Source organism: Pseudopodoces humilis, chromosome 9, assembly GCF_049639895.1.
Source record: "Pseudopodoces humilis isolate 2021_Gansu_Grassland_sample_001 chromosome 9, ASM4963989v1, whole genome shotgun sequence".
Classification (NCBI taxonomy): Eukaryota; Metazoa; Chordata; class Aves; order Passeriformes; family Paridae; genus Pseudopodoces; species Pseudopodoces humilis.
Genome location: NC_142208.1, coordinates 1,849,421 through 1,874,518, shown reverse-complemented (window position 1 = coordinate 1,874,518; position 25,098 = coordinate 1,849,421). Strand labels below are relative to the sequence as shown.

Genomic DNA, 25,098 nt, shown 5'->3' with positions numbered 1-25,098 from the left:
TTCTCTGCGTGGGAGAGGCAGAGGAGACAGAGCTGAGAGAGGACTGGGAAGTCCTCACTTGGGAGTGGCGTTCTGGGATACCCAGGGCAGCACGGGAGCAGGGAAGACTGGCCAAGAGGAATCTCTTGGGAGCTGGAAATGTGGGAACAGAAGGATAAAATGCTGCTGATAAAAGAAAAATATTTTTGTAAAAAAAGCATTGCAGGGGGAAAAAAAGCTTCACAAGCTGGTGAGCTGCAACTGGAAGGTGTGTGGGAATTGCAGGAGCAAGGCAGGGTGGATCCTCACTGTTGATCTTGGGGTGGGTCACCTTCACCAGGAGCATGTGTCATCTTCTCCATGGCAATGGGGACCAAGGTGGGGGCCCAGCACCCCTGTGCCAGGTCTCTCGCTCCAGAACGTGTGGAAGCTTGGGAAGCCATTTGTTCTCTCTCCTAGAAGTCTTTAGTTTTCCTTCTGGAGGGAAAACCGACGCCACTCAGTGTCCCAACATGCCATACCAGAGCCTCTAGCAGAGAGCTTAGCTCTGCCTGCAGCACCGGGTATCCCAAAAAATGGGGTTCCTGCTGCACAGAGCAAAACCTGTTTCCAACAAAGCTTCGTTCTGTCATCCAGCAGTGCCTTCGTTAGGGAATAGGGCGGCTTGGAGAGGGTTTCAAAGCCGTTAAGACCTGCAGGCAGGCAAAACCCTGGCGTGCCTTTCCAGCTGGAGCTGCTGGGACAGGGAGAAGGAAGTGCTGGAGGCACCAGGTGCTGGATTCCCCAGCAAAGCCGGGAAGGGGCTGAGCCGTGGGTGACAATAAAGCACGAGTCCTGTTCTCAGGAAGTTCCATCCGTGGCACACGGGGCGAGGCTGGCTTCTCCTTCACCCCTGAACCACCTCGAGGGTGCTCCTGCTGAAGCCAACGCTGGATTAATCAAATCCTGAAGTAGCCTGGGGTGTCCCCAGCCCATTCCAGAGGCAAATGCTGCTCCCCCCAGCCATGTAGTGTGGAAATTCACGTGCTGCCAGGGATGCTCCGCCTGGCCACACTGCCTGGTTGCTCAGGTCTGACTCTGTTTTGCTATGACTAATGTTTATGTTTGTCTCGTGGCCCATTTTTTTACCCACCCTACAACAGAAAGAGAAACAAGAGTAAAAAAAAACAACAACAACAACCGAACACACTCTGAGTAACAGCATCTGCCACAAGGTCTGATATCATCACTGGGGCTGAGTCACGCAGGAGCCGTAGTTTCTTTTGGATAAGCAATGCCAGAGGCTGGGTCCAGATGCTGCAGGAGCACCACTCAGGGCATTAGAGTCCTCTCACAGTGGCCCCAGGAGGGCAGGGGGAAGCCATCCCTAGCATTTCCCACTCTGTCCCCCCATGTCTCCGCCTCTCCACGGGGGCTCTGGGCCACCTCACAGGAACATCCTCCAACACCCTCCAGATGAACTTCCTAATTGACAAGCATTTAAAAAACAAAACAAAACAAAAAAAACCCAAATGAAAACCATAAACATCCTTTTTTCCCTTTTAATCAGCACTGATAATGAAACAAACAGAAAGATAAATTGCCCTGATCCCAAGCCAAGGATAAAACTGCAGCAGAAATAAGGCTCCTCCCAACATGTGTCCTGCTGAAAAGGCAGCAGCATCACAAGTCCACGGCCATTTCAAAAGGCTGGTAAGGAAAGAGGGCTCTGGTGGCAGCAGGGCGCCTCTCCCCTTCCTGTTTTGCAAAGAAAAAGGTAGTACAAGGTTGGCTGGTGATCCTGTTTTGTTCCATGCTGAATAAAGTATTTTACCATCCACTCCCAGAGAGGATGTTCAGTCAAGGATCCAGAGGCGTGTTGATGTTGCAGAGCTTAGACCCTGGCAATAAGTTAATCCTCAGGGAAGCCTGCAGGTGCAGGACATCCTTCCATCCCCACATCCTCAATTTCCAGCTAGTCTGTAAAATGTGAGCGGCACAGAGCCACGCACTTCTCCATGGAAACAGGTAGTTAAAGATCGAAATCGGAGCAAGAGAGGTTCACTTCCAGTCCCAGAGCAGTGGCAGGATGGGAGACAAGGGCAGGGATCCTGCACACAGCTTCATTTCTTACGGCATTGCTGGCCCTGGCCCTGCCACCCTCCCGGGGCTGTTGTCCTGGTGAGCCTGGCGTGGTCTTCAGGATGTGGTTTCCTCTGGGGTCTTTAGGCTTTCAAGGAATTTGGTGAGTCGGGAACAGGATCTGGAAAAGGGCAGACCAGGGAATATTAATCCAGCTTGCAGCTGAAGGGATATTATTCCAGGAAGTGGCTGAACTCTGTTTTTGCATGGAAAACAGAGGGTTTAGGTCCTTGCCATCTTTTAAGTCGTGGGATTTGATGTCCCACACCACACCAGGTTTGCTGCTGATATTTAACACCCCCCCAGCTTTCCCCTGTTCACCCCACCTCTCCCGGTGTCCCCAGAGGGGCTCAGCACTCACCCAGGGTCGGGAAGAAGCAGTCCCCAGGCCCAGGGGGGGACAGGGGTGTGTTGGGCTCCGAGAGCAGATGCCGGCCGGACTCTGAGGGCAGCCTGCTGGCCACGTAGGAGAGCTGGGGCCGGGGCCGTGGCTCCGCGCTGGCCGACGGCACCGCCTCGAACACGGGGTTTTCAATGCCCTGGGCGCTGCTGCGGCACAAGAGAGGAGCTGGGTTTTTTATTTCTGGAGCCCTTTTTCATCCCCAGGGGTTTGGCTGAGCATTGGGAACAGGGAAGCAGGGCAGGGAGAAGGTTCAGGGAGCAGCTCCTGAGAAGGTGGCACCACCTCAGCTGAGAGCCAAAGGGGAGCCCAGTGCACAGGGAAAGTTTAGCCAAAGTGGTCCCAGGCTAAACTCTGAGTGCAGGGAGACACAAGCCCCTGAAAAACGGAAGGAGGCACTTCCCACATGGAGAGAGGGAAGAGAAACAGTGATTTCCCAGAAAGGGAAAGGACTCAGGGCGTGGGTGACACTCTGCTGGGATATGTGCTGGCTTCAAGGGGAAAGAGGAAAGGACAAGACCTTTGCAGGGTGTGGGATGCAGGCTGCAAGGGCGTGTGAGGAGCTGGGAGCACGTGGCTTTCCTTACCTATCCATCCTGACAAGCTCGTGGGCACCTGCCAAAGACAAAATGTTTGGGGTGAGTGCTGGCAGCACAAGGCCCAGACCCACTGACAGTGCTGTGTTCTGGTGCCTCATCCACCTCCAATTCCTCCTCTCCCTTTGCACTGCTCCCTCCCTCACCGTCTTCTTCAGGCCTCTGCTTTGCTCCCAAACCTCCTTCCCTGCATCCCTGCCCTCTCCCACCTCGTCCACTCCCCAGCCCAGCTTCCTCCCAGACTGAGACCACAGGCTCCAAAGAAGGGGAAGAGGCACCTCTGCAGGCATGGAGTGAAGTGAGGTGCAGCTGCAGTCCAGCCCCACTCGTGCCCAGATGCCACCACCCAGCTGTGGCACCGTCCTGGGGCTCTGCAAACACCAGAGCACTGGCACTTGGCAGCACCGTGCTAGGTATTCCCTCTCCCCCTTTGCCCCAGCAGATCCCACAGCCCACCTTACTGGGCTCTGCCTGCCTGCCTGAGCTGAGATGCTCGAGTTCTGGCCCAAACTGTGCCTAAGAAAAGTGCTGTGTGGAAATAACCTGCTCTGTGACCCCTGGCAGGGCAAACCCCCCTGGATTTTGACTGCCTTCTGGGGTGAAGCAGCATCCAGGTGATGGAGGTGGGAGCTGCAGCCCAGCCACTGCTAGGTGGGTGCCTGAGGGGGATGTGTGGAGAGCACAGTTCCCATTCTGGTGGCTGGCACCGTGCCCGCTGCTGCTGCAAAAGCCACTTCTCCAAAGGTCTCCTCGGAGCCGCGGAGCCGCCCACCGAGCTGGGAGAGGAAAACCACGGGGCCCCCGCTTGCCCAAGGGCTGATGAAATGGCTCTGCCAGCTGAGGTGGTGCCCCTTTCCGCTTAATTACCGAAATCTCCGGGAGCCAAGCACGGGCAGGAGCTTAATTACCGAAATCTCTGGAGCCAAGCTCAGCCTGGGATTCCAGGCCGGGGGCAGCAGAGGGGAGACCTGGCTTGCTGCAGTCCTATGGCCATAGACATGTCAGGGGTCTTTTTTAAAGAAGAGGGTGAGAAAAAGTGCAAATAATGCTTTGCAGTCACTTGGAAGGCAAAGCTTCTATTTCAGGTGTGCAGTGGAAGGGAGGGATGAGAAAACGAGATGTCTTTCACGGTGGATGTGGAGCAAAGGGCTCGGCAGGGAGCATCCTCACAGTCTCCGTGCCCTCCTGTCCCACCCTCCTCACCAGCAGCCTGCAGGCATGCCTGGCCCTTCCCAGGACAGCTCTGCAGGAGGCACCTGGCAGGGACCTCCACCTCCCACCAGGCCCGTGGGACTTGGGGCAGCTGAAGCAGCCGATCCCCGTGGGGCACATCCCATCCAGCCTTGCCAGGCTGCTGCAGCCCGGGAGATGAGCTGGGTGTCCCGGTACATACGTCTGCTGCTGGCAGCTTGTCTCTGCTTGTAGATGAGGAGCAGGATGAGGGGCAGGCAGAGGATGCCCACGATGCAGGCGCCCGTGGCCAGCGCGGCGGCCGTGATATCTGCAACAGAAGAGTGCAGAGGTGAACGCTCCCCCTCGCCTTCCCTTTCCTTGGCTTCCCCCAGCCAAAATTACAGGATTTCTTGTCAAGTCCATCATCAAGTTTATCAAGATCATCCAGCCCGTGTTGCCTCAGAGCTGATGCACGCGCGGTATTCACACTGGGAAGCGTTGCCAGCTGCGGAGATAAGCTCTGAGGCATCCTGTTAGAACCCTCACCAAAGTCCTTCACTGCTGCAGGACATCCCAAGGGTTTTGGTCTTCTAGATATGAGGAGAGAAGCCTGGATAAAGGCTCCCAGCAACTTCGGAGCGCTGACTCCCAACCCACTGCCAACCTCAAAGTGCTCGGGCATCAAAGGGCTTGTCACCCACAGCCTCTGGTAATCAATGTGCCCCTGGAGAATGTCACCCACAGAGGCTCCCAGAAAGGCTGGCAGCCTGCTGGCACATCTGTGGCCACCAAGGCCCCTGTGGGATGGCTGACGGTGAGGCTCCTTAAATCAAGGGCAGGTTCAGCTCCTCTCCTGTACCTCCATCTGAGGAGGCAGCTTCTTGCCCCATGGGTCTGTGTTTTAGGAGGGGATGTTTTTCTCTTTTTTCCTGACAGGGCAGGGTGTCTCAGCACTTGAGACTGAAGGTTAGGGACAAGAAAGCACAGCTCACTGGGGACCAGGAGCTGCTTCCCTTGTCTGGGCGTGCTGCAAAGTAATTTTAGCCAAATCTGCCTATTTAGGAGCCAGCAAAGGGGGATAGAGAGAGGGACCCAGCAAGAAACCAGCTGCACAGTGAAGTGTGGGCATCTCCATGTCTAGACACAGCTCTGGGGGAGCCCCACATTGTCTGAGCACTCAAGCAAGGTTTGGGTTTCCCCTGCTCGAGGCAGAGGTGACCCAGGCTCGGGGTGTAGCAAGGGGTTCCTGCAGCTCTTTACCTTCCTGTCCCTTCCCATCTGCGCGTGGCAGCCAAATCCCTGTTTGGGGAGGGGGGCTCAGGTGCTTTAGAACATCAGGGTGAATGATCCCCATGGGCTTCAGGACCATCATGTCCAGTTGATGGGCTAAAGAAGGCTCTCCTTAGCCTGGGGATGTGCATGTCATGCACACCCTGCTGGAGCAGCACTGGATGCCACCCTGCTGCGAGGCTGCATGTGGGCACTGGTGCGTTGGCAGTGATCCCTAGGGAATACATGGGCCAGGATGGTGAGCAGCCCATTGGAAAGAGGGGTTTTTACCTTTACCTTTGCCGGTGGCAGTGTGAAATGTGCAGTTTTGAAGCCCTCCTTTGCCTGCAGAAGAGAACAGAAAAGCTTAGGATTCACTCAGGTCCCACAGAACCCCCCAACCTGCTGGCTGTCCTTGCCTTTTCTCCCTGGTGTTGAGAATGTCATCCCAGAGCAGCCCAAAGCAGGAGTTTAATCCTGGGAAGTGTTCACCCAGATCCCTGCTGCAAGACCCCCTTTCACCATGGTAGCAGGGCCCATCCCTGACCATGCAGCTTCTTTTTTTTCAGTCTAAAGGAAAGGCTATCTAATGCTGCAAATCAAGGCCAGGAGATGCCTTTCCCCTCCCTCATGCCTCTCCCACTGGGCTGCTGTCCCAAGGTTATCTGTGAGCCCTCACTGGGGCTTGCACCACCCGCCAGCCCCTTTTAAGTTGAGGCTTGTTTTTCTCTCTGCCAGAAGGAGGTTGAAGAAGATCAGTGAAACTATGTTCCATGGATTTTATTGCATTCCAGCCTCTCGAGTTATTAAGAATTTTTTTTTCCTTCTTTTTTTTTTTTTTTTTAATGTTCTGTTGCTCTCTAGCCCTAATTCAAACCTTCAGCATCTGCTGCTCCTTGACTTCTGGAACATGCCCTGCACTTCCAGCATCAGCACACGCTGCCTCCCCATCCCCAGCGCTGCATCCCCCACCTCCCCTTCCCTGGCACTGTGCCCTGGCACGGATGCAGGGCTGCCAGGGGCTCCTTTTCCCCCCTCACCTCGCTGGATCTGCAGCTCCACGAAGCCGTGAGCCACCTGCATGGTGTGGGGCTTGCCGTGGCCTTCCCTCCTGACCTCCACGGCGTAGCAGCAGTAATTCCCGCTGTCCTGCAGCGTCAGGTTCATCACCACGATGTGGAAGGCGCCGTGGTGGTCAGGGACAAACTCCACGCCGTGGTGGCCGCTCTGCCGCCCAAGGGGTGATTTTTGGGAGCCATTGCCCGGCAGCTCGTGGTGCCTGCTGAGGTCGTGGTGCAGCTCCCTGTCGGTGACGTTGCGGATGTGTCTCTTGTCGGAGCAGCTCTGGTCGCCGGTGCTGCTGAAGTACCAGGTTTTGTAGAGCAGGTCGTGGCGCTCGGCCAGCGGGCCGCTGATCCGGCAGGTCAGGGTGACGTTCTGGCCCTCGGGACAGACGCAGAGCGAGTACGGGGCGGTGATCAGGAAAGCTGCTGCCCCTCCTGCCAGGGAGAAGGTACCGAGTCAGAGCCTGGCTTTACCCTCAGCTTGCAAACTGCAAACCCACCACCAGTGCTGGCAAAGCAACCTGGCACAGGGCTGCCCAGAGAAGCTGTGGCTGCCCCATCCCTGGAAGTGTCCAAGGCCAGGTTGGAGAGTGCTCTGAACAACCTGAAGTAGAAGGAAGTGTTGAAACTACATGGTTTTTAATTCCCTTCTAACCCAGACCATTCCAGGATTTTGTAGCCGGGCTGGGAGCACAACTTCACCCTGGAAATCAGCTCTGCAGGAGAGACACGCTTGAAATACGGTTAAGCATCAGCGGCGGAGAGGCAGAAGCTTCTCTGGGGCCAGCAGAGGTGTGGGGCAGGGAGGCAAAGGAGGACGAGAGGAGAAGCAAGGCAGAGGGGTTATGGCTTGTGAAGGAGGAAACACAAGCATGCTGGGCCAGCTGCAAGGGAAAAAAAAATAAAAAGGAGCAAAAACAAACAGAAAAGTTCTAGGAGGAGCAGTGGCCCCCCTCCTCCCCCAGATGAGGCGGGGAGCAGGTCCCACCCTCCTTGTTTTTCAGCCCCCAGGGAGGAAATGGGGGAACTGGCTGATGCTGGCAGCGAGGAGCTTCTGAAAAATGACAACAGTTTTCGGAAAGGAATTCTGGAACTTGGGCAGGAGACGTGGCAGAAGCGGGAGCAAGGGGCACACTGTGGCATCCCCAGCACACGGGTGGGGGGAACTGCTGGGCAAGGGGAGCTGTGCATGAGCGGAGGGAAAAGTGCCAAGACAGGAGAGGTTTTGCTGCTCTGGCCCTGCCCCTCCTTCACGTTTGCAGAAGTGCTTACGTCACTTCGAAAGCTGTAGAAAAAGCAGATTACGGGTTTATTTACTTTGAATTACAGTGGAAAAGAGGTTTCTGGGGCTGCTTTGCAGCAGAGAAGATGTTATAAGGGCGAGATGGGTTTGTTGCTTCTTTTTGGTTTGTTTTTTTTTTTATTTTATTTTATTTTGGTAACATCCTGTTGTGCCATTATCTCCACCATGTTTCGCTTTGAGGTTTCTCGCTTGCTCTGTCGAGAGGGCGTCAATCACAGGCGGGGCGTGATGTGCCTGCCCAAGCACCAAGCCAGCCCGGGGGCTCCACACTGCTGGGCCACCCCCAGAGCGTCCTGGCAGTGGAGTCACTGTGTCACCTGCTCTGCTGGAGAGAGCGAAACCAAAAACGTGCCTTCCCCCCGCTGTGGTTATCTCTGACGCGATGCTGCAAGAGCAGCCGCGAAGCCCCTGCGCCCTGCCCGAGGGTGCTCTGCAGGGAGACGGAGCCTGTGGGAAGGAGATCGGCCCTCCCTGCTCTGGAGCCCACAGTGCCAAGCAGTCCCCAGAGCCAGGGATGGTGTGACCTTTGCCTGGCCACTCTGGCTGATTGCTTCCTGCTCCCCACAGCAGGTGCAGCAGCTCGGAGCTGCTCCGGGCCAGAGGTTCCTGTGGCCTGAGCTCGGCGCTGCCTCGTTCAGTCTCCTTGGCAAGCCCTGACTTCTCCTCACCCTCGGGTGCTGCTGGGGCCAGGATGCACAGCCAGGCTGGATGGGTTCTGGCAGAGCAGGTCCCCCACCTCCTTGCCAAAGCACCGAGCACAAAAGGCACCTCAGATGCGTTTCTCGATACCTGCCACAGAGGGGAAGTGCCCCATTCACATCGGGGCTCTCCTGGGAGCCACAGGAAGGGAAGCCAGGGCTCTATTGGAGGAAGCCACACTTCCAACACCTTCCAAAAGTATCTGCAGGAGCCTTTTGTTTTCCACACTCCCCCCTCAAGTGGAGTAGGGCCGTCCCGCTCATCCCCACACAGGCTGCGAAGCGCTGCCTTGCTGAAGCGTCCAGCCTCCACCTCCGGAGCTTGATGGGAACCGTCTGGATGGAAAGTCAGCACAGCCCACGCTTTCGGGGAGGGGCAGAGGTTACCATGTGTGCAACCTTCGGCATTACAGGCTTCCCTTCCTTCTCCGCAGCGGGGGAAGGCTCTCGAAAGCCACGGAGCGGAGGAGAAAGCAGCTGGCAGGGCACGGTACAGCCCAGAGCGGTGCCAGGGCCCTTGGTGCTCCCTCCCCAAGATGTACCCAGGCTTCAAACGCGTCCTGGATGCCAGAGGGAGCCCAGAGAAAACATCTTCTGGTAGTGTCTTTATAGTAAAGCCCATGGATCTTTAATCTCCTGGGCTTGCTCCGTGCCCAGAGCCCAGGCTTGGCTCTCTCCACACCCCAGTCAAACCGTTCCCTTTGAAGTCAGAGCTGCTGGCAAGTGCCAAAATAAAGCCAGATGCCCATCTCTGTGCATCTCCAGCTGGTTGGACCAGTTGAGGGCTGAGCTGAGAGCTGTTGTCTTGTCACCATCTGGTAAAGGCAGAGGAGGCCTCAAGCAGGTGCCAGAAGTGCCCCTTTTCCTCTTTGGCACCTCAGTAACTTCATCTCCAACCAGTGGCGCTGCATCGGTGCGGTGCAGAGCCCAGTGCAGTGTTGGTACATCCCAGTGCTGGCATCACTCTCTTGACACCTGGGAGCTCTGCTTTCAGACAAAACAGAAACACAAAAAAGTGCAGAAACCTGACCTGTGCTGCTTGGCCGACCAGCAGCTTAAATAAATCAGGATCTCACACCAGATTCTGGGTCAGTGACCAAGAGCCTCTCCTGGCTGCTTCTCCTGTGTTTGGTCCCCAGCCCTGGCAAGCAGGTGTTTGCTCTGCACTCCTGTGCTTGCCAGAAGTGATTTCCACATCAGGCCGCTTCTTTCCACTCCGAGGAAATCTGCAGGGATTGGGGGGATGGAGCCTTTGGAGGGGCTCACCTGCTGCAGGGGAGGGGCTGCTGCAGACAGAGGTGGAGCAAGGAGCTCTGCTTTCCTCCTCTTCACATCAAAGTGCCCCAAGCCCCATCGTCACTGAGCTGTGATTATGCCCCAGAGTTATCAGCCAGGTGAGATGTGCAGGGGCATCCGTGGCTCTGCAGAAGCACCTCGAGCACGAGAGAAAGAGGAGAGGAAAAACTTGCTGAAGATGCCTGAGACGTGTTAACAGCCCTCATCTCCTGCACCCCAGGGGCCAAATGGCTTTTCCAGCAGTGGGGGTACCCATCATCCAGGCAGCAGAGGGAGCAGCCTCGGGAGGTCCTGCCTTGCTCCTCTCCCAGCACAGCCCTGGATCAGCGACAGCACTTTTGGGATGAGATTTTGGAAAGCCCAGCTCAGCTGCCATCCTTTAGGTGAAGAGGAGCCACTTCCACCTTGCTGTCACTTCCACATCCACCTTGCTGCCAGCATCCCCAAGCTGGATGTCTCCAAGGGCTGCTTCTCCATCAGTCCCTGCTAAAATTAGCCGGGGGTTCAGAAAGTTTCAGCAGGCGTGGGGTTGCGCAAAGCTCAGTTCCTCTGGCAGCAGCCTCACATTCAACATCAGCATCCAAGCTTGTTGCGTTGCAGAAGGCCTGAAGCTCAGTCCCAGCACCACAGATGCATAAATGAAATCTTTCAAATCCCTGTGGAGATGCTGGGAATTGCTCCCTGATGCCGAGACTCGGATGAGAAGCAAAACGTGGTTCAAGCCTTGCTGTACCAGAGGAGAAGGGAAGGGACCTCTTGGGGCATCTTTGGGCATCTTCTTCTTCCTGGAGATGCGCTGGCAGAAGTTGTGGAGGCAGTCACTCTGTCCCGGGAGAGAGAGTGAAGCCAGGCCCGATGTTCATCCTCCGCCTGCGCAGGGCAGGGAGGGATCACGGTCCTTCCCATCTTCCTTCTCTGAGTCGTTGTCCAGAGTGGAACCGCGGTTTTAATGCCACCGCCCCTGCTCCACTGCCTGGACCCGGACGCCCGAAGGAAAACGCTGCATGCCAGGGCTGGTGCGGAGTCAGGCATGAAGCAGCCCCCTCCCAAAGCATCCCCCTGATAAGCAGCCAGCGAGCTCCCAGCGCTGGGGAGCGCTCCATCCGGGGAAGGGGAGCTCGGCAGCCGCTCCCCGTGGCCCTGGCCACGGCTGGTTGCCCACCCGGAGCAGCAGCCCGGCACATCCCGGCGGAGCGCAGCATCCACAGAGAGGGCTGCTCGCGCAAATCCCCTCTCTCCGCTCCGCCAGGGCTGCTGGAAGGGGTCTTCTCACCGTGGCACAGCCGGGGACCCCCACCGTGCCAGGGAAAAGCGCCGTGCGGGAACGGAGCAGCTTTTCCAGCCCGGGGTCCCGCCAGCGGGAGGCTGGCGGGGACAGGGGCTGCTTTGCTCCCACGCATGTTAGATCAAAGCAAAGGAAGAAAGAGAAAAAAAAAACACTCTCAGAGTTTTAGAACGGCAGTTCCCCTGCGGCCCCTTTTTTACCCCAGCACAACCAGCACCGTGTGAAACACCGGCTTGATCCCCCCACACGCACACCCCAAAATCACTGGGGAGGAGCGCAAACATCGCCCCAAACACCCGATTCCTTGTGCCGGAGCTCAGCCCCGGGCAGGCGAGCGCGGGTGCCCCAGTGAGGAGAGTTTCTCCGGGCAGGGAGGAGAGGAAAGCGAGCTGGAGCTTACCGTGGGAAGCCAGCAGGCAGAGCGCAGCCAGGAGCAGCCCGGTTTGGGGGGACGCTGTCCCCATGGTGGCGGGGGGACCGCGGAGAGGTGGCCTCTGCCGAGCCACCGCACCCTCTGAGCAGCCCCGCCGCGACAGCCGGACTCACACACACAGACACACAGACACACACACACACACACACACACACACACACACACAGGAAATTTCATCGCGATTCGCGCTGCAGAGAACAGCGAGCACCCCCCGGAGGTGAGAGGCTGCAGGGAGCACCCGCGGGTGGCAGTGCCTTCGGACCCCACCTCTTCGGGCAGTGGGTGCCTCTTCTGGGTTTCTTCCCTTACGGCCTCACCTAGAGCCAGCTGGTCCCCCTGAGTGCGTTTTTGGGGGATGCTCGCCGGGTCAAGGGGCCCGCGGGTGCTGATTCCTTGGGCCGGGTCGTAACTTCGCTCGCAATTACTGTTTTCCCCTTGTTTGTGAGGATTAAGGAGGCAGAACGCCTCCTGGGGCGAACGAGCGGCTGGTACAGGGAAGGGTTACTCCGAGCAATGCCGACTTGGAAAAGGGAATGGAGCATAACCCCCCCCCCCCCCCCCAAAAAACAAAAAATGGGAGCAAAGCATCCCCCTCCTACAGCCCATTTACACTCTGCCCTGAAACAGCTAAGCAGCCCCGTGGTCTGACACGTAATTCCTCCTGGAGCTTCTCTTCGAATTCCAAAGGCATCAACAAAATCTCTAGCTGCAGCTGAGAGCTGCCTCGTTTCCAGTCAGCCTTCCCTGGAAAGTGGAGCTCGGAGACACGTGGGGTTTTGCAAGCCGCAGGAAACTTTTCTGCTTGCCTGCCCTGAATCGGGAGTGTGCGGGGGAAATAGAAAAGTACCGAATTACCGTGTGGCATTGTAGCTTTTACAGCAAACACGGCTGTGATGCTCCTGCCAAAAACGTAACCCTTGGCTGGCTGGAAGAGATTTGTTGCTGGGGGAAGGTGCAGGTGTGAAGCCCAGACACCCCAAGGAAAAGGTTTATTGCCCCAAGCCCCCACCTCTGTGCTGAGCCCTTGTGCTGAGTGGGGTGCCACTGTCACCTCCCCATCCCCAGGTGGGGTGACAGTCCCATAAGACAGCCAGGACATCAGGTGACCATGCAGGGCCAGGGACAGCGGGAAGAGGCTCCAGTCCAGCCAAGCGTGACGGGCACTGATGTTGTGGTCAGCAGGGAGGTGGTGGGACCATGGAAGGTCAGTCTGGGTGTCCAAGATGCTCGGTTTTGTTCCTCCCCTGAGCCGTGGCAGCATTGTCTCCAGGTATTTTCCATTCATGTATATTGTATTTTCCATCCATATATACCATAACTATTGTTGTAGTAACGATTCCCCAGTGGCAAGGCAAGGACTCACATGCGCCTCCTGCAAGGGGAGGCACAGAGGGGTTCAAGGTCTGCTTTTCCCAGTGCCATGGGCTGCTCCCTGGTTCTGCTAGCAATGGTAAACCGTGAAAAGAGGAGGGATCCCCTAGAGACACGCTTTGCTTGGGAACAAGGGTGTGATTTAATCTCAGCACGTTTATCTCTGTACCCAACCGTTACCTGGAAGTGCGTCTGAAGCCACGGCTCATTTCATTTGGAGCCCTGCACTCTCGTTTGTGTCTCTTGGCAGTGCTGAGCCCATGCTGGTCCTTGACCTTGACAGATCCAGACACCTCCAAGAGACTGCCCAGGAAATGCCTCCAACAGGGCTTAACGCCATGTCCCGTGTCCCACAGGCCACCACCACGGTGTACGTCACCGTCCTGGACGAGAACGACAACGCTCCCGCCTTCCGGCAGCAGCTCTACGAGGTGACCCTCGATGAAGGTCCCTCCACACTCAATGCCACCCTGGTCACCGTGCAGGCCCTGGATCAGGATGAGGGACCCAACGGCACGGTGGCCTACGCCATCACTGAAGGCAACATCTTGGGTACCTTCCACATTGACAACGCCACGGTCAGTATGGATGCCGGCCCCATTCCAGGCGTGTCCCTGTCCCGCTCCCTTCACTCCCAGCTGCTCTCCCCTGTCCTTGCAGGGGGAGATCCGCACGGTGAAGGAGCTGGACTACGAGATCAGCCACGGGCGCTACACCCTGATCGTCACCGCCACCGACCAGTGCCCCATCGTCTCACGCCGCCTGACATCGACCGCCACAGTAAGGAGCTGACGGGGGGCAGGGGGGTTGCGACACTCTGGCCTCCCTGGGGTCAAGAGTTCCCACTTTGTGAGCAGTTTCACATCTCCTTCCCAGTGGCCACCAGCTGCTTTTCCCAGTTGCTGTCACCTTGCTCCCTCGAGGGTGTTTCAAAACAGGGTCACGCACAAGAGGCAATTCTGGGCTAGTTAACCCAGTTATTTGGTCCTGCAAGGACATGGAGAAAACTCCTGGAACTCCTTTTAAGTTGCATTATGTTTTCTTGAGATGTCCTCTTGGTCCTTCCTGCTTGAAGTAGTAGTAGTAAAGCATTACTACAGTGTTAATTTCAGTTTCATCTTTATCTTTTCTTGTTATTTATGTGCTTTTAAAATTCTCTTTTCCCTTGTAAGGAGATTATTTAAAGGCTCTAGTCATTTTTATGCTGCTTTTCTCTGTAGCTCTTTCTGTTTTCCCTGGGGCATGATGACCTGAAGTTAGTGCACTGCTCAAAAACTGGAGAGGGCAGGCGAGCAGCTCCAAAGCAAATATTTTGCAGGAAATGAGTACATGGATTATTTTTGTGACCAAAACCAAAATCCGACCAATTATACAGTATACCCAAATTGATTTGGTGGTCTGCAGGTGGCAGGGATGGGTTAAATCTTCTGTCTTGATTGCCCTGGACCACTGTACCTCACCCTGATATCGAGCCACAGGTTTTGTAATCCCGCAAAAGGAGATAAGTTCTTGTGTGTGTGTGTGTGTGTGTGAAGGGGGGGAAAAAAAGAAAAACTGAAGGGGAGATACAAGTGTGGGAAATTTCTGTGGATAAAATCTGTCCCCACAAACCTGGCAGTGGGGCTCCATGCTTGGACAAAGGGAAAGCCTTCAGATTTGTGCATCTGATACTGCTGGGGATGACTCCCTGGCCCAGGACAGAGCCGGGGTTTAACTGCAGGCAGCAAAGGCAGCGGCTGCCATGTGCTGCAGGCAAAGGCAGAACTTCCCCTGCACTTGGCTCAAGCACAGACATGAACTTGGAAACCCCTTCAGCAAAATGCACTGAAGCCAGGAAAGATAGGAAACACCCTCCCTCTGCTGCTCAAGGAGTTTGTGCCAGCAAATATGAAAACACAGCTTTTAGGAGGAGGTTTGGGGACTATTTGAGATCCCCGGTGATGGGAAGTCCATCACCCCGATAAGGCGTGCCAGTGTTTGTTTCCTCCACTGCTAGGAAACGGAGCAGAAACTTGGATGTACTCTCTGTAAAGATTAGATTTAACCAGCAACGAATGTCCATCTGGTGGATTTCACTATTCTTCAACCCAGGAGGTCAGAAAACTCCTCATTTCCAGCGTCTTTCTCATAACCACCTGTACCACCAGGTTTTGTCGGATCAAGGATGCAGCCTGCCAATTTTTTTTAAGTTTGTTCAGCATTAGGAATTAAGTATTTGTTGGAGGAAAAGGAGTGAGCCAGTGTGCAGCTGGCTGCAGAGATCCTGTGTCTCCAAACTCATGTCTGTGGTTTTGTCTGTGGTGCTTGGACATGGATGTGGAGGACACTGGGCTTTTGCGTTGAGTTCCCCACCGTGGTGTGTGGCCCCGAGGTTCAGGAGTTTGCAGCTGGAGCCCTGCAGTGTGGCTGTAGGATGGGCATGAGCAGGAATAACAGAGTTGGAGTCTCTGAGCTGTGAGCTGGACGTCTGGTGAGCCCAGAAAAGCCAGAAATACGGGAGGTATTTTGCCATGTCACCCATCCATAGCTTCCCACGCCCATGGCCCAGCGGGGTGGTCTTCCCTTCCCCTTCCATCCCTCTCCTGCCACAACCCTCACGCTTCTCACCGTGACCGCAGGTGCTGGTGAACCTCAATGACATCAATGACAACTGTCCCACCTTCCCACGGCCCTACGAGGGGCCCTTCGATGTCACCGAGGGGCAGCCCGGCCCTCGTGTCTGGACTTTCCTGGCCCACGACGGGGACTCAGGACCCAGTGGACAAGTGGAATACAGCATCATCGCCGGGGACCCCCTCGGTAAGTGGGGACGCAGGGCATCACCTCTTCCCGTGGAAGAGCATGGCTTGGGGCGGAAGCGCTTCAGAAAAGCCATCCTCCCTCCCAGCTCAGCCTGTCGACACCAGGAAATCCTGTTCTGAGCAGCAGGAGACTTAACCTGTTCGTGCCTGGACTGGGGGTTTGTGCAGGGAGAGGGGAAATCTCCTAAAGGCAAAAAGAAATCGAAAAGGCAGAAAAACAAAGGGCAGGAAGAGAAACCGAGCCTCGTCCCGGGAACCCTGTGGGGCTTGCAGGGTGTTGGGAGACCGAGTTGCTCTCCAGCACTCACAGCTCCACCAGCACCATGCTGCAGATGGCAGAGGAGCTGGGGGCATTCCTAACCAACTGGGATGTCCCCCAGTGAAGGGAGAGGTGACTTCGGTCCAGGGAATCTGGAAGGCGGAGCCCAGCCCCATCTCCCAGCTGACCCCGCTGCAAAGCTTTTCCAGAACAAGCAGGACAAGGCCCTTCAGCTCATGGCGGGTCTGTGCTGCGTAGCCCACCCTGTACTGGCCATCCCAGGGCACGGAGGGGCTGTTGGCATCCTTGGAAAAGCCCAGAAAACAGGGACAGGCACCTCTTATTTGCCCATTCACCCCATCCCCTGCTCCTGCTGCTACCTGGGAGCGCATCCAGTGCCGTCCCCAGCTGTCACATCTGCAGTAACGGGGCAGGGGTTTGTCCCCAGACCTGCCACGGTGCCCCAGCTCCCAGACAAGCCACTCCCTTGCGGAGCCAAAGCATGGTGGGAGCCAGGGCCCCGCTGTCTCCGGCAGGGGAATTTGTCATCTCCCCGGTGGAAGGAGAGCTGCGGGTGAGGAAGGACGCCGAGCTGGACCGTGAGAACATCCCCTTCTACAACCTCACCATCGCTGCCCGGGACCGGGGGGTGCCTCCCCTCAGCTCCACCGTGAGTCCCCCAGGCTGTGGGGGGCTGTGGCTTGACATCCCCCGTGCCCAGTTCCTTCCCTTTTAGTCTCATCATTCTCCTCCCCTCCACCTCCTTCTCCTCCTGCCTAGGCCTTTCCATACCAGGCTGAGCTGGGGAAGCCCACCTCTTGCCCGGGGAGTGCAAGACAAGGACGGGAGGTGTGGAACTACGTGCCACACGCCTGCCCTGCTTCTCTCCCCGGCAGATCCTGGTGGGTGTCCGTGTGCTGGACATCAACGACAACGACCCCGTGCTCCTGAACCTCCCGATGAACCTCACCCTGAGCGAGAACGCCGCCGTCTCCAGCTTCGTCACCCGCGTCCTCGCCCGGGACGCGGACCAGGGCCCCAACGCCCTCCTGACCTTTGATATCACAGCAGGGAACACAGAGAATGCCTTCTACATCAACAGCACCGTACGGCCCCCCCGGGGGGGTGGGATGCTGGGATAAGGAGGGTGGGAAGCCAGCTGTGCTGTCTGCCATCCTTGTCCTGGCAGGAAATGCCCTAGGGGAAGCATTCCTCACATCCCATGTGGTGTTTTCTCCCTCGCAGAGTGGCGTTGTGTACGTGAACCGCCCGCTGGACAGGGAGCGGGTGGCCGAGTACAGGCTGACCATCACGGTGAAGGACAACCCCGAGAACATACGCAATGCCAGGCGGGTAATTATGGACACTGCCGGCATCTCCCGCGGCACGGACGGGAGAGCGGGTGGGAAAAGCGGTGGGTGTTTTTGCCGTGGCCAAAAACAAGCGGTGCCTTTACCCACGGTGTTTCTGATAGCAGCCCCATCCCCAGAAAGCATCTGGGGGTCACAAGGAGGGGGCTGCATCCCCATCCCCAGCAGAGAACAGGATCAGGAGGATCTAGGGCAAGTCCAAAGTCATTTGTTGTGCAGTAGATGTCATGGGAGGTGGGTAGAGTCGATGTTGGGCTGGAGAGTTGGACAACCACAATGATAGTGGAGCAGCCTTTGCCCCAGCAGGAGGGTCCCTGCACACCTTCGAGGGTAGTCCAGGGACTGCAGCTTTGACTAGAGGTGGGAGAGGGGGAAGGTGAGCTCAAGGAAAGGACATTATGGTCATCGCCCTCTTGTCCCAATTTTCCTTCAGGATTTTGACCTGCTGGTCATTTCCATAGCGGATGAGAACGACAACCGCCCCCTCTTCACCCAGGGCTCCTACCAGGCTGAGGTGATGGAGAACTCGCCCCCTGGTAGGTCTCTCTTCACTCCCTTATGTGGCTCCTGAAGACTGCCTTCAGGGCTGGATGAGGGGAGGTGTCTCCTGGCCATGGTGGAGGAGACAGGAGCAGGGCAAGGCTGCAGCTCAGTGGGACAGAGATGCTGAGTTTGAGGAGCCTGTGCCTTGATCAGCCTTGAGGAGACCGTAGCTTTGGTCCATGCCGCTTGTGAAAATCCTTCCTGGCACGGGTCAAAAATCAGCTCCACTTGGGATTTGCTCAGCTGCAGCAGGTGGCCATGGGGACAGCCTTGAGGGCTCCCATCTGCCAATACCCTGAAGAGGATGGGCTGCCGTCTCTCCATCACCTGGAACTGCCTTGCTCCAGGGGTTAGAGATGTTTAAAGGAGTCCAGCTTGTCCAGATAGACGTTTCCCAGACAAAAAGCTAGAAACACTATTCTTATTTTGGTTTTGCCTTCCTGCCATTTAAATTGCTCCCTGCTCCAAGACCTCAGGTATCCTGTCCCGCCACTGGGCAACGTCTCAAGCAAAGGGTTTGGATGCCTCCAGGTGAAACCCTCGGTGGCAGGGTGCTGGTACCACCCCTCTGATGGATGTGTCTGTCTGTTTGCTTTTAGCTGGATGTCCCACCACCTCTCCTGGGCCTCGCCAGTCGGTCTGCAAGGCTGCAGCAGCCACCCCCCAGTGCCTCACACCCCATGAGGCCCGGCTCTGTCACCTCCTCCATCCATTCATTGCTGTCCCTCATGTGTCACTGGAGTGGGAGGGGGACAGGGGGGGCCCTGGGGGACACTGCCACCCTCCCTAATGCTTTTGTTACCTCATCCAGGGACTCCGGTCACAATGCTCAATGGACCCATCCTAGCTCTGGATGCTGACCAGGGCAGCAATGCCGTGGTGACCTACGAGCTCCTGAAGGCATCCCTGGACCTCTTTGTTATCAACAACAAGACAGGTGGGGTGGCTCAGCTGGTCTGTCCCTAGCCCAGGGCCACCAGGTGCCCACGTGGTCTGCCACCAGGCCTTTCACCTTCTCCAGGTGTGGTTTCGGTGAAGCCCGGTGCCGTGATAGACCGAGAGGCTTTGCTGGACCCTCACCTGGAATTCACCCTGGTGGCTCGTGATGTGGGGGGGCTGAACAGCACTGCCAGCCTGGCAGTGACCATCCTGGATGACAATGACAACCGGCCCGTCTTCCAGCCGGCATCCATCACGGCACGGCTGTTGGAGAACAGCCCTCCAGGTCAGGACTGGGTGTGCGGGTGGGAAATGGGGTGACCTGGGCGTCCCCTTGGGACTGTGAAGATCCAGCTCCCAGTGACACAGTTGACCAGGATGGGGTCAAAGGGAAAATCTGGGAATTGAGGCTGCCCATGTTGCTTGATGGTATTTGCCTGGGGACCAAAGGCTTGTTACTGCTGCCCTCCAGCCCTCGCTTGAGACGGCTGTGTCCCACCTTTCCAGGCTTCTCCGTCCTCCAGGTGACAGCCACGGATGCTGACAGTGGCCTCAACCAACAGCTGGACTACCGTATTGAGGGTGGTGGCCAGGACAGGTTCCTGATTGATGCCACCACGGGGGTGATCCGCGTGGCCAACATCACCATCGACCGGGAGGAGCGCGATGCCTACCGGCTGACGGTGGTGGCCGTGGACCAGGGCACCCCAGCACTCTCAGGCACCGCCACCGTCAGCATCATCATCGACGACATCAACGACTGCCGGCCCGAGTTCATCAACCCCATCCAGACCGTCAGCATCCCTGAGTCAGCTCCCCCTGGCACCGTGGTGGCCGAGGTGACCGCCATCGACAGGGACCTCCACCCTCGCCTGGAGTACTACTTGCTGGGGATCGTGGCCCGCGACGACACGGATGCGCTGGTGCCCGAACAGCAAGGAGCGTTCACGGTGGATTTTAGGACAGGTAGGAGAGCAGGAAGGGCGGAGTGGGCAGTGTGGACCCCTCTCCTCGTTTCTGCTTCTACTTCTTCTTCTCTTCCTGGAGGTAGGTGTCCGAGGTACAGGCAGGTGATGCTCCTCTCCTGCCTCCCCGCTGTCCTCCTCCAGCTGCCCTGTCTCACCCTGCCCTGTCTTCTCTTCCCTGTCTGACTTAACTCTGCTTTCTTGTCCGGCTCTCAGTCTGCCGGGTTTGTCTCTGTGTCTGTGCTCATTTCCGTCCCCGTGCCACCCGTGGCCTCCCTCCATCTCACACATCTCCACTGGCAGAGATGGCCTCCATTGCGGGCCGGGGGCTGCTCAGCCTTGGCAGACGAGACCCAAGCACCCTCGCTGGGGGAGCAAGGGGGCACTCCAGGGTAGGTGGTGGGCTCCTTTGGGGAAGGAGGGCCGGGAGCTCCCCGTGACTTTTTTGGAAGCACAAAGCTGATCCAGGAAAGAAAAATGCCTTTGTTGGAAAAGATACAGGACAAGGTTGTTAAAGATGCTAAGCTCAGGTGGATGCGGTTGTGCGGGGGATACAAACCCCGTTTGGATGCACAACCAGAACCACTTGAGGCCATGTGGAACAGACAGGTAGGAAGGACATGGAGAGCAGGGGGAGAGCAGTTGTGTCCTCCTGTAGCTCTCGAGTGTTTTCCTCCTTCACTCTTTGGAGAGGCAGGAGAACTAAGCGTGGCACAGGATGCAGCAATCAGCCGGCAGACACCGCCCTGCCCAGGCTGGGGCACAGGCACAGCCTGTGACATCCATCTTTTTGGGGTTCCCAGGAGCTGTGAAGATCAAAACTCCCCTCAACCGTGAGCTAGTGGCCACCTACGAGGTCACCATCTCTGTCCACGACAATGCCAGCGAAGTCATCGACCGCTCGGTCAGCGTGCCCAACGGTAAGGGTTGTCCCCAGGCAGTGTGGGGACAGGGACTGGCACAGCCCTTCCTGGCACCACTGCAGCTTCTGGGTAATCAGCAGCTCTCCCACCTTCCTCTCCAGTCCTGACCAGCAACATTTCCAGTGGGACCAGTCCTGGACCGGCTCCCATCAGGTTCAGGTCCCCCCCTGAGGACTCCTTTAGACACTGTCACAGACATCCCAGGGCTGCAGTGGGTGTGGAGAGGACTGTGTGCCCATAACCTTACCATGGGAGGCACTCATTTCTTCCTTAGCATTCCTACCATATCTTGCCACCCCACTATGGGTAAATTCGGGCTCACGTGTGGGAAGACACACAAAGATCAGGAGCAGGTGTCCCACTACAGCATAGGGACACCCACAGCATGCTCAGTGCATTGCTGCTTGGGGGAATATTGCAGTTTTTCAGCTGGCTCTCCTGGACTTTCATACCTTTACAACCCTCCTTCCTCCCAACCTTCCTTCCCTTCTCTTTCTCACTTGTTCTCCTTCTCCTTCTCTCCCCCTGTGGTCTCCACAGCCAAGCTGACGGTCAACGTCTTGGACGTCAATGACAACACACCCCGCTTCCGCCCCTTCGGGGTCACCTATTTCACCGAGCGGATCCTGGAGGGAGCCACGCAGGGCACCACGCTCATCTCCATCTCAGCAGTGGACCCAGACAAAGGTGCCAATGGGCAGATCACCTACGAGCTGCTGAACCTCTCTCCGGAAGGTTACGCCTGTCTGGAAGACCATTCGGCAGGTTGGTGGTCTGGGGAAGTGGGAATCCGGGGCAGGTCAGTGACCCCGGCCAGGCTTCTCATTTCAGGGTCTGCCATCCTCTAGGGAAGGTTGTGGCCAACAGGACAGTGGACTATGAGGAGGTGCAGTGGCTGAACTTCACCGTCCGCGCCTCCGACAACGGCTCTCCCCGCAGATCCGCTGAGATCCCCGTGTACCTCCAGATCGTGGACATCAATGACAACAACCCTGTTTTCAGTCAGCCATCCTACCAGGTGAGCTGGGCTCCCCTGTTCAACTCTGTGTGGGGCTGGGCCACTGCCTGGCGAGGACAGGCACAGAGCTGGGGGCTCTCCAGGGACACTTTCTCTTCCCTCTGCCTGTGCTTGAACCATTTGGAGAAGATGGTCGACCCTGCCACTCCCCTTGTGCCAGCACTTTGTTGGGATTCTGGCTGTGCCCAGTCCCGTGTGCCACCTGTGCCCTGTGTTACAGCACGGGCTGAGCCAGTCCTGCCTGCTCCCTCTGTTGCAGAAAGCTGTCTTTGAGGATGTGCCGCTGGGCACGGTCATCCTGAGCGTCGAGGCCACCGACGCAGATTCCGGGCAGTTTGCTCTCATCCAGTACAGCCTGGGCGATGGAGAGGGCAAGTTTGGGATAAATCCCAACACGGTAAGGAGCCAGCCGAGGCTGGAACGGAGCAGGGAAAGGGAGGAGAGGCTGAAATGGTCCCAGCTTGTGCCTTGCTCCCACACCTCACCTTCTGCCCCTTCTTGAGTACCAGCTCTGCCAGACGAGGTCCACCTGAAGGTCTCTGTGTGCTGCAGGGTGACATCTACATCCTGTCAGCCCTGGACCGGGAAAAGAAGGATCACTACACACTGACAGCCGTGGCCAGGGACAACCCTGGGGATGTCTCCAGTAACCGTCGGGAGAACTCTGTGCAGGTAGAGCTCTCCTCCTCCCATCACCCCGTGGCAAGAAGGCGTTCATGCCCCACCTTTCCTCCCCAGTGGCTGCACCGGGGGGTAATTAGGCAGAAGGAAGAGCGGATGACGCCGGGAGCTGTGGGGTGGATGGTGCAGGGCACTTTGTGCCGTGGGGACAGCACGTCTGCAGGAGCGGCAGGGGAGGGTGACACTATTGTCTGCAAGTGCTGTGGCATGAATGGGTGCCCCAGCCACGGCAGCCCCATTGTTGGCGGCAGGAATTCAGCTGGTGGAGTTAAACAAATAGCAGGAAGGCACCTCTCTCCAGCAGCAGAGCTGCAGGTCACAGCAGGGGTATGGCCCCAGGGGCTGCCCGGCCTTCCCCAGCCTCACTTCACCCAGCTGGCTGTGCTCTATCAAAGGTGCTGATCACAGTCCTGGACATCAACGATGTCAGGCCCCAGTTCAGCAAGAGCCAGTTCAGCACCAGTGTCTATGAGAACGAGCCGGCGGGGACGTCAGTGATCACCATGAGTGCCACCGACCTGGACGAAGGGGACAACGGCGTGGTGACCTACAGCATCGAGGGTCCTGGAGCGGGTAGGTGCTAGGGGCGGGGGGCTCTTCCCCACGGAGGAGGGTTATGAGGAGGAAGGAGTCACAGGCACCAAGTCTACACCCCATCTCCTGTGGCTGGTTTGGACTCCTGGGAGCAATACTGAAAGCGTGGAGCTTTCTCTATCGCTCTGCAGTTTCCAGTTCCTCATGGTGTGGGATGTTAGGAGCTTGCCTGCCTTCATCCTGCAGCCAGCCTTGGTGTGTGCTCTTGTCTTCCCCACCCCAGCAGGACTTTCTGTGCACACCAGTGTGTCTTGGAGCAGACTCACTGCCTGCTTTAGCTGAAGGCTTTGAAGGGCAAAGAGGTGTGGGTGGGCAGTGATAGTGCCTGAAATCCAGTTTATCTGCACGCTGAGAAATCACAGAAATCAGGCAAAAACTCCACTGTTCCAGCCTGGGCAGGAGTGAAACACAGACCAGGGCTGACCAGGGAGTAGATCCCAGGGACAAGGATGTGGCAGTGGGACACTGAGACCACCCACACCCCTGGCCCCACTGTGGGTGGTGCACTTCAGCTGGTATTCTCATTTCTAGTCATAATTTATCTGTGCACAGTGTCCTGAGCCAGAGATGTGGGGTTTTCCTCTGTCCCCAGAGGCTTTCAAGATCAATAAAGACTCCGGGCTTGTCACATCCCGGCGACGCCTGCAGTCCTACGAGAGGTTCAACCTGACTGTGGTGGCCACGGACAAGGGGCACCCCCCTCTCTGGGGGACCACCCTGCTCCACATCGATGTCATCGACATCAATGACAACCGCCCCGTCTTTGTCCGCCCGCCCAACGGCACCATCCTGCACATCAAGGAGGTAAATCCCTCGGGAGGGAGCAGGGTCATGGCACGTTGAGCAAAATCCAAACTCCATCTCCACCGGGGATGCAACAAGACCTTGATTTAACATGTGGCAAGAAGGTTGGGGTCATGGGGGTGGGTGTTCTAAAGCAGCCTCTCTCCAGACGTGCGAGCAGGGCGGTGGGGCAGATTTGGGGAACAGAAACCCCAGCAGCACTCAGAATTAGTAAACAGTGTTTATAAACACGGGCTGACATTTAAGATGTTTCTCCTTTCTGGGAATCCAGGCTTGACTCAGCCAGTCCCCAGTGCTTGACTCAGCCAGTCCCCAGCCACCAGGCCAGAGGGAATCATGGCCCCATGTTGCCTGCTGGGTTTTGGCTAGTGGGGGAGCTTGCTGACCCCTAAACCCAAGGGATTTTGGACCGAGGGGTGTGGAGGGGCAGGGGGAGCAGGGGGTTTGGGTGCAGTGCCATGCCTGAAGGGCTGTGTGTGTGCAAGCAGGAGATCCCCCTGCGGTCCAACGTCTACGAGGTCTATGCCACAGACAAAGACGAGGGTCTCAATGGAGTGGTGCTCTACAGCCTGCTGAAAACTGGGGCGGGGAACAAGGACTGGGAGTACTTCAGCATCGACTCTGTCAGCGGGCTGATCCAGACGGCCATGCGGCTGGACCGGGAGAAGCAGGCAGTGTACAACGTGAGCCAGGCTGGGGGCTGGGGCTGTGGGTCCGGCGTGGGATGCAAGTGATGTGGTGGGGATGGGGTCAGCTGGCACCTTTGTGGAGATACCACACCTTAGCAGGAGCTGGGTGGTTATCAAGTGTCGTAGAGGGGTGGCATCCTGGTGAGCCAGCACCCAATTCCCTGTTAAATCCCCTCAAAATCCTCCATCATCCAGCTGTCCTCTCTGTCCCTGCCTCAATGGTGTCACCCAGCCCGTGTGGTTTTGCCCAGGACAGCCCTTTTGTCTCCCTCCCCAGCTGATCATCGTGGCCTGCGACCAGGGCCAGCCACCCTACGAGACCATGCAGCCCCTCCAGGTAGCGCTCGATGACATCGATGACAATGAACCCATCTTCCTCAGGCCACCTGTAAGGCGCTGGGGTGAAGGGGGTGGGATGCAGGGGATGCAGGGATGGGGATGCCAGCAAGCACCTGTAGGGGAGTGTGCACACCATGGCGGGGAGCACCGTGGGGTTTGTCTGCTTTTGTTTAAAGCAACCTCAG

At 57.2% G+C, this 25,098-nt stretch overlaps 2 protein-coding genes across 3 annotated transcripts in view; one reads left to right on the top strand and one right to left on the bottom strand.

Moving 5' to 3' along the window:
- The window catches only part of CDH23 (cadherin related 23), a 177,109-nt gene that overhangs the window by 146,625 nt on the left and 5,386 nt on the right, over positions 1-25,098 (top strand). Inside the window, exons 38-56 of the mRNA XM_088059568.1 lie at positions 13,345-13,566; positions 13,649-13,768; positions 15,607-15,787; positions 16,585-16,718; positions 16,945-17,154; positions 17,294-17,401; positions 17,852-17,954; positions 18,773-18,898; positions 18,983-19,186; positions 19,408-19,866; positions 20,669-20,785; positions 21,329-21,553; positions 21,637-21,806; positions 22,066-22,203; positions 22,359-22,478; positions 22,883-23,060; positions 23,674-23,885; positions 24,374-24,568; positions 24,852-24,962. Of these exons, the coding sequence (XP_087915694.1) occupies positions 13,345-13,566; positions 13,649-13,768; positions 15,607-15,787; positions 16,585-16,718; positions 16,945-17,154; positions 17,294-17,401; positions 17,852-17,954; positions 18,773-18,898; positions 18,983-19,186; positions 19,408-19,866; positions 20,669-20,785; positions 21,329-21,553; positions 21,637-21,806; positions 22,066-22,203; positions 22,359-22,478; positions 22,883-23,060; positions 23,674-23,885; positions 24,374-24,568; positions 24,852-24,962 (3,333 nt within the window). The remainder of the gene's footprint in view (positions 1-13,344; positions 13,567-13,648; positions 13,769-15,606; positions 15,788-16,584; positions 16,719-16,944; positions 17,155-17,293; positions 17,402-17,851; positions 17,955-18,772; positions 18,899-18,982; positions 19,187-19,407; positions 19,867-20,668; positions 20,786-21,328; positions 21,554-21,636; positions 21,807-22,065; positions 22,204-22,358; positions 22,479-22,882; positions 23,061-23,673; positions 23,886-24,373; positions 24,569-24,851; positions 24,963-25,098) is intronic.
- On the bottom strand, positions 1,503-11,762 carry VSIR (V-set immunoregulatory receptor). 2 transcript variants are annotated; one of them, XM_088059842.1, is made up of 7 exons: positions 11,585-11,762; positions 6,579-7,037; positions 5,836-5,883; positions 4,490-4,597; positions 3,088-3,115; positions 2,462-2,646; positions 1,503-2,221 (listed from the first exon to the last, which is right to left on the bottom strand). In XM_088059842.1, the coding sequence occupies exons 1-7, from the start codon at positions 11,646-11,648 to the stop codon at positions 2,184-2,186; spliced, it is 930 nt and encodes a 309-aa protein (XP_087915968.1). In that variant the 5' UTR covers positions 11,649-11,762; the 3' UTR covers positions 1,503-2,183. The 2 variants fall into 2 exon arrangements, with proteins under 2 accessions (XP_087915968.1, XP_014114746.2); XM_014259271.2 differs by having other exon boundaries at positions 2,462-2,649; positions 11,585-11,760.

Bases quoted from the DNA above. Each gene is read 5' to 3' on its own strand.
- VSIR (XM_014259271.2), bottom strand. From the start codon at position 11,648: ATGGGGACAGCGTCCCCCCAAACCGGGCTGCTCCTGGCTGCGCTCTGC. The intron at 7,038-11,584 runs GTAAGCTCCAGC...TCTCCCTGGCAG, and splicing joins CTGCCTGCTGGCTTCCCACG to GAGGGGCAGCAGCTTTCCTG. The intron at 3,116-4,489 runs GTATGTACCGGG...TGTCTTTGGCAG, and splicing joins ACAAGCTGCCAGCAGCAGAC to GTGCCCACGAGCTTGTCAGG.